General features: G+C 37.9%; 1 protein-coding gene across 1 annotated transcript in view; it reads right to left on the bottom strand.

Annotated features, from left to right (window-relative positions):
* Window positions 1-12,999, bottom strand: part of LOC126335878 (glutaminase kidney isoform, mitochondrial-like) — a 306,299-nt gene that overhangs the window by 148,484 nt on the left and 144,816 nt on the right. The window contains exons 6-8 of the mRNA XM_049999352.1: window positions 2,629-2,744; window positions 2,416-2,537; window positions 2,178-2,336 (exon numbers count right to left, since the gene is read on the bottom strand). Of these exons, the coding sequence (XP_049855309.1) occupies window positions 2,178-2,336; window positions 2,416-2,537; window positions 2,629-2,744 (397 nt within the window). The remainder of the gene's footprint in view (window positions 1-2,177; window positions 2,337-2,415; window positions 2,538-2,628; window positions 2,745-12,999) is intronic.

The raw sequence follows: 12,999 nt of genomic DNA, 5'->3' as shown, positions 1-12,999 counted from the left end.
TCTTGGATATAATTAATGAACTGCAACATTTCTGCTGTTAATCATGTTGCTTAGGACAACTGCTCTAATTGACAATGAATTTGTATTTTGAAAGTTGTTAATTTATTTTTGATGTTCTTTTAGTATATTCTACCTCTCCACATTTCACTGACTCTTGGCAAAGAATTTATTCTGGGTCCTTCAGTGGAGAGCCAGAATAAGGTGTCATCCACTATTGTTTGTATAACATAAGCGGACAGATAAAAAATCTACTCACCAAGTTTTTCCTTCTCATCCTGTCCGGTAAGTCTCCCCTGACCTGGGGTTCTGGGTGACTTTTCTAAACTGCACCCCTTTCGTTAAACCTCTCCAGTCCTTTTCCTTCACCACTCTTCCTTCCCCTTCATCTCTCCTGCCAGAAGAAGGAGCCACTGGCTCCAAAAGTTTGTAAAAGTTAAATCCTTTTGTGTGTGTGTTCCCCTGCCACAGCTTGGTGAGAATCAAAACAGTCGCAAAAGATATTTTATATAGTCCTCAGTTAAAATTTTAAACTTTCGAAATATTCTACTTGAAAAGGTTTGTTTACATTAAAAGATATTGTATTTTTGTGTCAAGAGAAATTTTTTTGGTGAAGTTAACTGTGTTTTGGAGTAGAATCAAAGCTATTTGTTTATTGAGAAATAATTTACGATCTCACATAACTTATACCAAATGTGGAAATTTGATGAATAGACATGGCATTTATTATAAATTATATGGATGAAATGAAAGCAAATTATATCTTTTATAGATACAAATTATTCCATAACTTAGGTAATTGTTTATTTATAAAGTAAACTCTATAAGATGACAAACATTTCATATTTTCTTACTGAAATTTATAAAAATGTTTTTATACGTCATAGACATATGTGGAATTAATAACCTCTAAATCTTGGTTTGTTACACATTCCGCACACTGTTGAAATTCTCTCTACTGTCTGTTCTCAGTTTCTATCAATACTCACTTACCTCTTTAATGATCCAATTGGGACTGTTTTGATTTTGCTTGTGGTAACTCTGTCTCAAGATGCAAGTATTTACTGGAGTATCCCTGCAGGTGGCTGTGCCAGCGTGTCATCAACCGGTCACTGGGTCCACCAAATGTTGGAATGATGATGGCTGACTGTTGGGGAATAAGAGTCAGAGCACAGATTCTACCTTTGTTGATAGTGAGACATGGTCAACACCCATCAGCTTCATGATGCTGGGCTTAGTGTGTGCAGGATGATTTATAATGAGCTCTAGGGCAATATTAACATCAGTTACAAAGACATGGCCTGCTTGTGGTACCACTTATGTGTGGGTAGGCAAATACTGTTCCATTGCGAGCATCCCATTCATATTGTGGTCCTTAATGTGAGATCCAATCAACACAGTAATCACCGAATGTCTGCAAAATGAACTTAACTTCAGCATGTTTCACCATATGAGTCAACTGATGAATCCCTACAAATAGCTGTGGCTGTCTGCCTCAACCTGCCACAGGGGCCTCTGAGGGCAGTAGTGAGATCATCAGATCTCTGGAGGATACAGACAATGGCTGATGTTCTACATCAGCTGATGGCAGAATGTGGTCAATACCTACCAGCCACCATCTAGTTTTGTGGTATCAGGTGTCCACCCTGAGTTATGTCAAAATGTGTGAGCCAAGACAGGGATCTTTGAAGTAAGATGCAATGTACGTAATAGCCTTTGATCAGCTGCACTAGAGATTTAACTTCAGCATGTTTCACCTGATGAGTTACTCCTCATTCTCTTAATGTGCAGATAATTTTTAGCCTGTTCTGTGGAACACATTTCTTGACTGATCTCTTATATAGCACTGTAATACACAACTGTCAAAGATACTGAAATTTTATAGTGATGAAATGAATACAAAGGAAACAAAGTTGTGACTTGCTGCTGTTAACTTCTCAGAATCAGTTTAAGACTTTATAACAAAATTATAAATATGTAAAAAGTAAATAAAACTAGTGCATTAGATCTTATTTTAAACTAAAAAACACAATTCTGAAGAACTTTTAAAATGTGATGCAAAGAATAATGTATGTAGACTTATTTCCAGAATCATTGCCTTACACTACAGCAGATAGTTTTCCAGCTCTTTATTTCTAACAAAACACTTTTCTTTTAATTCAATATTAATTGGTACTGACCCGAAAATATAAAGACATGCACTCTTGCAGATCAGTATTTTCTGGAAAACAGGCATGGTCTTTCATGTAATAACCTAAAGAATAGTTTCGGTCTCCTGTCTTCAATTCAGACATGTAAACTGTATTATTGTATCCAATATACTCTCCCCCAGCCATTTTCTGTGAAAATGAAGTACAATTTGAAAGAAAATGTTAAGTAATACTTAATATGCATACATGTTTGAGTAGTAATACCTACGCGAATATGCTCCATTATAACTCCTAGTTGCTTTTCTGTAGACAAACCAGTTCCAACCATGGTCTGAAATAGTGAACATACTACTATTGCACCAGTGTTGATCATTGGGTTGTGTGGTTTATCTGCAAAGGAGTTACCTCCGAAATAGTTCAGCAGTAGAGAAGTCTATGACTACAGATTCACATTAGTAGAACTTATAAACAAAAGACTTACTATCAAGATCAAGGCAGACTTCATTGAAATTCCTTCCACTTGGCTCATGACCAACATATTGATGAACAATTTCTGATCCCAATTGCTGCATGGCAATCCCATAAACGAGTGGTTTGCTGAAACATTGAGGTTATTAATTTTCTTAGGGAACTAAATATGACAAACAATCCAAACTTTATGTATTTGAGGCACAGACACAGAAACAGGAGGCTGAGAGTGCAAAATGCAAGGCAAGTTAAAGCTGTGAAATATTCTAGGTAGCTCAATTGGGAAATTATAGAAATAATTAAAGAGGAAGAAATATGTAAATCTGAGTCCTCTATTAGTTGGGGTGTTAAAATATTGAAAATAAGGACAAGTTAATTTTAATGTTAACTCAGTGATACAATTTTTGCCATGTCAGTAATCCTTTTTGTGAACTCTTTGAATATTTCAGTCTGAGTTTCTTGTACAATTGTTGGTGTGTGAATAGTCAGTATCCTTGTACCTCTTTTTTGTATCAACACTTGCGTGATGTTTAGTAATAAAAACCCAGATTCATCAATTATGATATTGTTGTTTGTTTTTTTAACATCTAAAAATGATTGGGATTGCACACAACAATATGGACCATGCCCTTAATTATACAAATGAGGAAGACATCAGGCACATTACTGAGAACTCTCCTCATACTCTTTTGAAGATCAAGTAACTCTTTGAGCAGATGATAAGGCTGAGATGAAGTATTCTATGGAATGTATTAAAACTCAGTAGAGCTTGGAAAATCACAGTCATGTGGATGTCACTGATGCATTGACCCTGTGTGGATGTCACTGATGCATCACATCATCTGCAATATAGTTTGTATGTGAATGAAGCTGCTTCATGGCTAATTTCCAGAACCATACAGTCTGATCAAAACAGTATACATACTGCCCCAGTGACTTCCATTATGTTATGACTAAAAGAGCAACTAGCAAAAGCAAATACTGCTTCTTGGACAAAGTCAAGGATATTAAATAAAAAACATTTAGTGTCTTTCATAAAAATAAGAAAAGCCTCATTAATAAAAAGGATAAACTTCTTAACCCCACACAGGAAAAAGAGGAGATAGATGAAATATTAGAAGATGTGTTATGCATACTGGAGCAACAGAACATCATAAGGAAATAACTAATATTTAAAAACAATTACCTCAATGAATTTTATTCTGTTAGAGAGTATGTCGATTATTTAAATAGGTAAACAATCTTTCCACAGTATTGTACATAAGTTTCAATTCAAACTGTACACTCTTCAAAATTACTCCAATATTTAAAGTGAAATTTATTGTCCAGAAGTTTCAAACCCAGGTGTATGCTGCTGAGAATGTAAATGTATTTTTAATCTTGTATTGTAGTGTGCTGTCTTGTCCAATTTTGCTTGATATATATTCATGATGCAGATGTGATCAAATAGGTGAAATAAACAACTACTACTAATACAATAAGACAGAGATTACTGAGAAAATATCATGCAAAAGTTAATAAGAGTGGAAAGCTAAGTGCATTATATGTGGTAGACATGTCAGGTGGGCTCTCTAAAGTACTGGAGGGGACTAGGAAATGCCATTAAGGTCCTAGACCCGATGAAGGGAAACTCCTGATCTACACCTCCAAGCGGTAGAGAGTGGGCAACATCACTTCATATGATGGCTAACGTAGACAGGGACCAAAGGATGACCGGGATAAGTCATCACCCCAGCGTCTGCTGGACAGGGCACCCTCTTGCCCTGGAAATGAGAAATCATTTCCAAAGGCGGAAGAACCAGCTGATGGTCAACGGCATAGGATGTGGAAGGCAACGGGAAACCACCACATTAAAGAACTACGGTTATCCCAAGCATCAGCAGTAAACCATGTCAGTGTCTTCTGTAAAAATTTTCCAGAGATAAAATAGTACCCCAATCGGATCTCCGGGTGGGGACTGCAAAAGATATAGACAACGTGAAGGAAATGAATCCCAATTTTAACATAGCCACTTGGAATGTGAGAACACTGACTGCTTCAGTGTAGCAAGCTAGAAAATGTAAAACTTGAAATGGAGCGACTGGAAATCGATATCCTGGGCATATCGGAGATGAGATGGCCCCAACCAGGTGATTTCTGGTCTGGAGAATACAGAGTCATTCACACCGGAACTGACCAAGATAGACCGGGAATGGGAGGAGTTGGAATAATTTTGAGGAAAAACTATGGCTCACGTGTCAAGGGATATGTGCAATATAGCTCTCGAATAATACTAGTCAAACTTGAAACTAAACCAAAGGACACTGTGATAATACAAATATACATGCCAACATCCAAAGAAGAAGATGCAGTCATTGACGAAATATACGAAGAAATAAGTGATGCGATGAGAAATGTTAAGGGAGATGAAAACCTGATTGCCATGGGGGACTGGAACGCGATTGTGGGTGAAGACCCGGAGGAAGGAATTGTTGGCAAATATGGACTTGGAAGAAGAAATGAAAGAGGTGATCGACTGATCGAGTTCTGCTCAAAGCACCAATTAGTTGTTGCAAACACACTTTTCCAACACCACAAACGAAGAAGATATACATGGAAGGCCCCTGGAGACCTGAGGAGACAACAGATTGACTACATTCTAGTGAAAGCACGTTTTAGGAACCAGATAAAAGATTGCAGGAGCTATCCATCTGCAGACATAGGCAGTGATCATAACCTGGTCATGATGAAAAGTTCACTGAGATTCAAACGTTTGAAGAAGAAGCCAATAAAACTTAAATGGGAACTAGAAAAACTGAAAACTGAGGGACTGGCAAAGCACTATGCTCATGAAACAGACAACCTAATTAAAAATTTTCAACATGGTGGAGTAAATGAAGACTGGAATCGGATTAAATCTGGTATATACAAAGCAGCAGAAAAGATAGTTGGAAGAACTGAACCCAAAAACAAGAGGAAATGGATTACAGCAGATATTATTGAGCTTATAGAAAACAGAAGATTATACAAAAATGCAACTGAGGAACAAGGAAAAGCTGAATACAGAAGACTAAGGAATTTAGTTAATAGAGAAGCTAGGAAAGCAAAATAAAATTTTCTTGGAGAAATGTGCAGGAAAGTAGAAGAAAATATGCAAAACGGAAGAACTGATTTAGCCTACAGAACAGCAAATCAATTTTTTTTAACAAACGTAAAACAGTACTCTCAGGCACAACAGAAAATAAAGAGGGGAAAATGCTGTTTGGTGAAGACATGCTGAAGAGATGGAAAGAATACATAGAGGAGTTGTATGCTGGAACACCTGTTTCGGAGGAAGTAATAGGAAGAGAAGAGGAAGTAGACGAAGATGATAAGGGAGATGACATTCTGCAAGAAGAATTTGACAGAGCTCTAAAAGAACTACAGGACAACAAAGCAACGGGTATTGATGACATCCCTGCAGAACTAATAAAGAATGCTGGTGACGGCATGAAAATGATGCTGCTTAAACTTATTAGGTCCATCTATAACACAGGAAAGATACCGACAGACTTCCAGAAATGTATCATTGTTCCTATACCAAAGAAGGCAGCAGCTACAAAATGTGAACAGCACCAAACTCTTAGCCTAATATCACATGCATCAAAAATTCTCATAAAAATAGTTCTGAAGAGAATTGAAGAGAAGGTGGAGGATATGCTGAGTGAAGATCAGTTTGGTTTCAGAAGGGGATTGGGAACAAGAGAGGCGATTCTGGCACTAAGACTCATTATCGAAAAGCAATTACAGAAAAATAAACCAACTTATATTGCCTTTATAGACATGGAAAAGGCATTTGATAACGTTATCTGGCAAGAGATGTTCAGAGTGCTGAGGAAAATTGGAATAAAGTACAAAGACATCCGCGTGATACTCAGTTTCTATAAGAATGAGGTGGCAGTGATTAGGAACTGTCACCAGGAACAACAAGCAAATATTAGAAAAGGGGTAAGACAAGGATGTGCTCTCTCTCCTCTTATATTCAATGCTTACATCCAGGAAGCTATAGACCAAGTTTGAGAAACTACTGAGGTGGGGATCAAAATTAATGGGCAGAAGATAGACATGGTACGTTATGCAGATGATATTGCTATAGTCACGGAGACAGAAGAAGATCTAGAGGAAGTCCTCAGAACAACGGAAAAAATTCTATACAATCAGTATGGAATGAGAATAAACAAGAAAAAGACTAAAGTGATGGTATGCAGTACAGGAGCAGAATATGAACCTCCGAGAATTAGAATTGGAAGAGAGGAGCTGGAAGTGATACAGGAATTTACTTACCTGGGAAGCAAAATCACAAGGGATGGTAGAAGCCGGAAAGAAATTGCGACCAGAATACAAAAGGCCAAAATTGCATTTAATCGGAGAAGGAACTTACTCACCAGCAACAACATCAGTCTGAAAATACGGAAACGCATCATGAAAGGTTTCGTTTGGAGTGTGGCCCTATATGGATGTGAAACTTGGACAGTTGGAAGAGCAGAGAGAAGATGGCTAGAGGCCCTGGAGATGTGGTGCTATAGAAGGATGATGAAGATCAGCTGGACAGACAAAGTAACAAATGAAGAGGTGCTTAGAAGAGTACAGGAAACCAGATCTCTGTGGAGGCACATCCAAACAAGAAGAGACAAACTTGTAGGGCACATCCTACGACACAACAATATCATTGGAACAATAGCAGAAGGAGTTATTGAGGGAAGGAATCGACGGGGGCGACCAAGGATATCATACATGCAACAGATCATGAATGACATTGGATGTAACACATATGTGGAAAGGAAGAGGAAAGCAGACAGAAGAGAGGAATGGCGCTCTGCTGCAAACCAACCTCAGGGTTGAACACTAAAAGAGAAAGAGATGTCAGGTGGGGCAGAAATTGAAAAATTAGGAAATAAAAGATCTAGAAAACTAAAAGGTAACAAAGACAGGAATTACTGAAAAAAATTGCTGGGACTGAAGGAATTAACAGAAATTTAGGCCACGTGGGTGGTGAGAACCGAGGATGTGTAAGGTCAGTTCCCACCTACGTGGTTCTGAGAAACTGGTGTCAGGAGGGAAATCCAGATGGTATGTATGGTGAAACAGGCCCCAAGGTCACAACTGTTATGTTGTAGAGCATGTGTTTGCCAGTAAACAGCCTCTGCCTATGCCCATTGATCCTAACTGAAAAGTTGATGGTAGTAATACTAATGTAGAAGGCCCTACAGTGCTTACATTACAACTAGTACATTACATGTGTCGTTTCACGGGTGGCTGTCCCTCTGATGATATATGTTTTGCCAGTAAATGGCTGGTACAGGTTTGGTGGAGAGTCTTAGAGTGGGTGGTCACAGGAGTAGGAACCACAGGGAAGGGAGATGGGTGCAGAAGGAGCATAGGGTCTAATCAGGATAATGCAGAAATTGGAGAGGGTGGGGGGGTGGGGAGGAGGCAAAGCTATTCTAGGTGTTAGTGGCAAAAATACCAGACACAATGGACCTCACTTCAGGGAATCATTTTAGGAAGTCATAGTGTTGTTGAAGTAACTGATTAATACATTCAAGACTAGGATAATGCTCGGTGACAAGAGGTGTACTCCCAACCTGTTTTCTGGAGGGATCAGGAGTACCAGAACTGAATGCAGCCCAGAAAATCTGCTTTTGAACTAGGATGGTAGGATAATCAAATCCAGTGGACGTTGAGGTAAGAACGGTATATTGCTGTAAAGAGTATGCATCTGAACAAATACATAAAACCTTGAATGCCATGGCTGTTTGAGAGGGAATGTTTGATATGGAAATGATGGAAACTGTCAAAATGTAAGTAATACATCAAGAAAAGTGGCATCAGATTCAAAGTAGGATTATGTGAAATTTAATTGGGAGAATGTATTTAGAGATTCCAAAAGTTTTAATAAGTCAGCCTTTCTATGAGTCCATATGGCAAAGATGTCATTATTGTATCTAAACCAAATCACCAGCTTAGGGTTAATGGGTACCAGGAAAGCTCCTTCCAAAAGATTGGCATTAAGGAGCCATCCTGCTTTCCAAGCCTGTACTCTGATCTGTTTATATGTCTGCCTCTCAAAGGGAAAGTGGTTGTATAAAGTTGATTAAAGTGAGCAGGAAGGACACCATAGGTGTGGAAACAGGTGGACAGTGGCAGTGGTAATGTTCAACAGCTGACAAACCATGTATATGAGAGTAGAGGGAGGTGGCACCAATAGTGACTAGTATGATGTAGGGGATGCACACATTTCAGATGATTTAGGAAATGGCTGGTGTCTTTAATACATGAAGGGTGTCTTTGTACTACAGGATTTAGGTGTTGAACAAATAAGGCAGGTACATATTAAGTGGTGCTTTGAGGTCAGCAACTATGGGAGATCAGGATGAATGGGTTTGTATATTTTAGGAAGAAGTTAAATGGTGGTAACTTATGGTCAAGTACCACAGCTGTACTTCTCTTGTCTGCTCAGAAGATAATGATGGAGTCATCAGTTTTTAAAGAACAAAGAGCTTGGAGTTCTACAGGAGACAGGTTAGGATCACAATGTAGGGATCCTGTTGTAAAGCAGTGGCGGACGTTAGGAATTCTTGGAAAGCTTTTTAAGAGAGATTTTGAGGTAATGGTGGTCAGAACTGTTCAAGGCAGGGTTCAGTATAAGGTTTTGAGATTGTGTTGTAAAGTGAAATTTCCAGTTGACATTTTGTGTGAAGGAAAATATCCTTAACCAAAGTAGCATGACCAAATACATATTTATGTGTGCAAGTGAGGCAATTGGCTAATATAAATAATTCAGGAGGGGAGAGGGTTGTAGATGAGAGGTTAAGAATACTGTACTGCTGTTGCTGATTCTTGTTATCATGAGTTACCATCGCTCTGGGAGGCAGTGTTGAAGGCTGACAGATATTAAGGTTAGCCAAGGTTAGTTCATAGGAGAGTGGTGGTTAATGGTGTGGTTGTTTAGGGATAAGGAGAGGTTCAGGAATGGAAACACTATTGTTGAAGTCATTTATAAAAAAGCAGGATAGCTTTTAAGGTAAATTCTGGCCCATCACTGCACTTTGAAGTTTGCTTGGCAGAACATAACCACCCAAGGAGACATGAGGAGCAGATAACTGCAGGATTTTGTAGAAGGAGAAGTCTGGTGGATCAAAAAACAATCAGAGCCAATTTTGATACCTTACTCATCCCATTGGTATTAGAATTGCTAGACCATGGAAACAGCAGTCCTTCCACAATATTTACAAACATAAAATTTGTATAACATTTACAATAATGGATACAGTACGGCACAATATGTTACGATTCATGATACTTCATAATACATAAACATAAATAAGATACATAAAATAACAAGATAATAGACTTAATATACAGGGACACATCCATATTAGTAATATCTTTATACTTGAAGACCAATATGATATCTTTTACAACAAAAAATTGATGATCTATATGCTTTCAATAATGGGACACTCCAACTATACAATAAAACTACACATGTGTATATTCATTTATGCTAACAAAAACACTAATTACATGAAATGAATTATGCACCAAATATTCTTTAAATTTGATCTTGAATTTTGATGTTTCAAGAACAATACTTTTGACTTCTCTAGGTAGAACATTGAAAACTCCCTTGTCTGAGCAGTTTACTCCTTTCTGAACAAGGGTGAAGTCTGTCTGCTTACTATGTAGGTCCTATTTCAACATTGTATTATGGCCAATATATGAACTGTTAGTTTTGAAAAGAGAATGGTTTTCATTAATGAAACATTCAAAGGAAAAAAAATAATCACACATGACTGTAAAAACCTGTAGTTTCCAGAATAGATTCCTTCAAGAGTATTTCAAATGATCACCACTCATAATGTGTACATCTCTTCCAAGCTCTGATAATAACCCCAAAAGATAATGCTGTATAGCAGTGCATGGAAATATACAAAGTCTGTAGCTCTGATATCATTCATAGTTCATGGACTTACATGTAAGGCAAAAGTCATGGAATGAAGTCTTCTTGCCAGACCTAGATGTTGCAGGACCAATTTAATTTGCCATCAATGTACAATTCCAAGAACTTAACGGTGTTTATTTGGAGTATTTGTTGTCCATTACAGTTGTGATAATTCAATGTTGACTATACTCCACTTAAATGTCTACATCTACATCTAGATCTATACTTTGCAAACTACCATGAGGTGTAGGACTGAGCATAGGCAGTTATTAGGGTTTCTTCCCATAATCTTCCTGAATGGAGCATGGGAAGAATGATTGTCTGAATGCCTTTGTACATGCAGTAATCATTCTAATCTTATCCTCATGATTCCCATGTGATCGATAAGCAGGGAATTTTAGTATATTCCTAGAGCCATCATTTAAAGATGGGACTTGAAACTTTGTTGATAGATTTTCTTCAGATACTTAATGCCTGTCTTCAAGAGTCCTCCAGTTCAGTTCCTTCAGTATCTCTGCGTCACTCTCCCACAGATTGAAAAAACCTCTGACCATTTGTGTTGCCCCACTCTGTATAGATTCAATATCCCCTGTCAGTCCTATTTGCTACAGTTCCCACACACTTGAGCAATATCTAGAGTGGGTCACATGAGTGATTTGTAAACAATCCCCTTTGTAGACTGATAACACTTCCAGACTGATTGCAGTTCCCCAGTATTCTACCAATAAACTGAAGACTACCACCACCTTTACCCACAACTGAGTCCAAGTGATCATTCCATTTCACATCACTACAAAGTGTTACAACCAGGTATTTGCACGAATTGGCTGATTCCAACAGCAACTCACTTATAGTATAGTCATAGGATACTACATTTTTTCATTTTGTGAAGTGCAAAATTTTACATTACTCAATATTTATAGCATGTTTACAATCTTTGCACCACTTTGAAATCTTGTCAAGATCTGACTGAAAATTCTGCAGCTTCTTTCTTATAGAACTTCATTATAGATACTTCCCTCATCTGCAAAAAGCCTGATTTAACTATTAATATTGTCCGCAAGGTTATTAATACACAACATGAACCACAAGGGACCCAACACAGTTTCCTGGGGCACACCCGAAATTATATCTACATCTGATGATGGCTCTCCATCCAAGATAACGTGCTGTGTTCACCTGACCAAAAAAACCTCAGTACAGTCACAAATTTCACTTGATACCCCATGACTGTACTTTCGACAATAAGAATAGGTCTGGTACTGATTCAGTTCTTTGGAAATCAAGAAATACTGCATCAACCTGATTGCCTTGATCCAAAGCTTTCAGTATGTCATGTGAGAAAAGGGCTACTTGGGTTTCACATGATGGATGCCTACAGAATCCCTGCTGGTTGGCACTGAGGAGGTCATTCTGGCTTAAGATACCTGCTCATCATGTTTGAGCACCGAATATGTTACACAATTCTACAACAAACTGATGTAAAGTATTTTGAACGATAGTTTTGTAGATTACTTCTACTACCCTTCTTGTAGACAGGTGTGACCTGTAAGTTTTTCCAAAAACTAGGCATGGATTTTTGTTCATGGGATCTACAAGAGATTATAGTTAGAAGAGAGGCTGACTCAGCCACAAATTCAGCATAGAATCTGATAGGGATTCCATCAGGGCCTGTAGCTTTGTACAATTTTAAGAATTTCGGCTGTTTCCCAACATCACCACACTAGTACTTCTTTCATTCATCTTTTCAGCGGTATGAGTATAAAATTTGGGAAATTTTCTTGGATTTTCCTTTGTAAAGGAGCATTTGGAAATGAAATTAAGCATTTCAGCTTTTGCTTTTCTACCCTCAGTTTCAGTTCCTGTGTCATTGTCAGGGTCTGGACACTAACAGGCTTTACATATGACCAGAATATGAAAGGTCATTTGACACATTCCTTCTATGGTAGTCATTGAAGGCATCTCACATTGCTCTCTTCACAGCCAAACATTTCTCTATCTATAGTCCTACACTTTGTTTTACACCTATTATGCAGTAATCATTGTTTCTTTAAAGAATTATTTACTGTGGCTGTATGCCATGGAGGTTCCCTCCCATTATGGACTGTTCTACTGGATACATTCAACCAGTTGTGTTCAAATAAACTTGAGCTATAGTTCCTCTACATTCTCCTGCCTTGTACTGAAAGTTTCAAGTTCCTCACTGAGAAATCACACTACTGATTTTTTAAATCTATACTGTGTTCATAATAAGAATAACCCTGATGTAAACATTACACCATATATTCTTCCATGTTTGCTTTAATCACATTGGATTTCATTTCACGTGGAGCAGAAGACTAGCTATGTCCAGTACAGTCAAGTATGATCATAGGGATATATTTTACACTGTGTTACATGCACATGGACTGAGCAATAATG

The sequence above is a fragment of the Schistocerca gregaria genome, chromosome 1 (assembly GCF_023897955.1).
Source record: "Schistocerca gregaria isolate iqSchGreg1 chromosome 1, iqSchGreg1.2, whole genome shotgun sequence".
Taxonomy (NCBI): domain Eukaryota; kingdom Metazoa; phylum Arthropoda; class Insecta; order Orthoptera; family Acrididae; genus Schistocerca; species Schistocerca gregaria.
The sequence above is the reverse complement of the archived record's forward strand: the minus strand, read 5'-3'. Positions and strand labels throughout refer to the sequence as shown.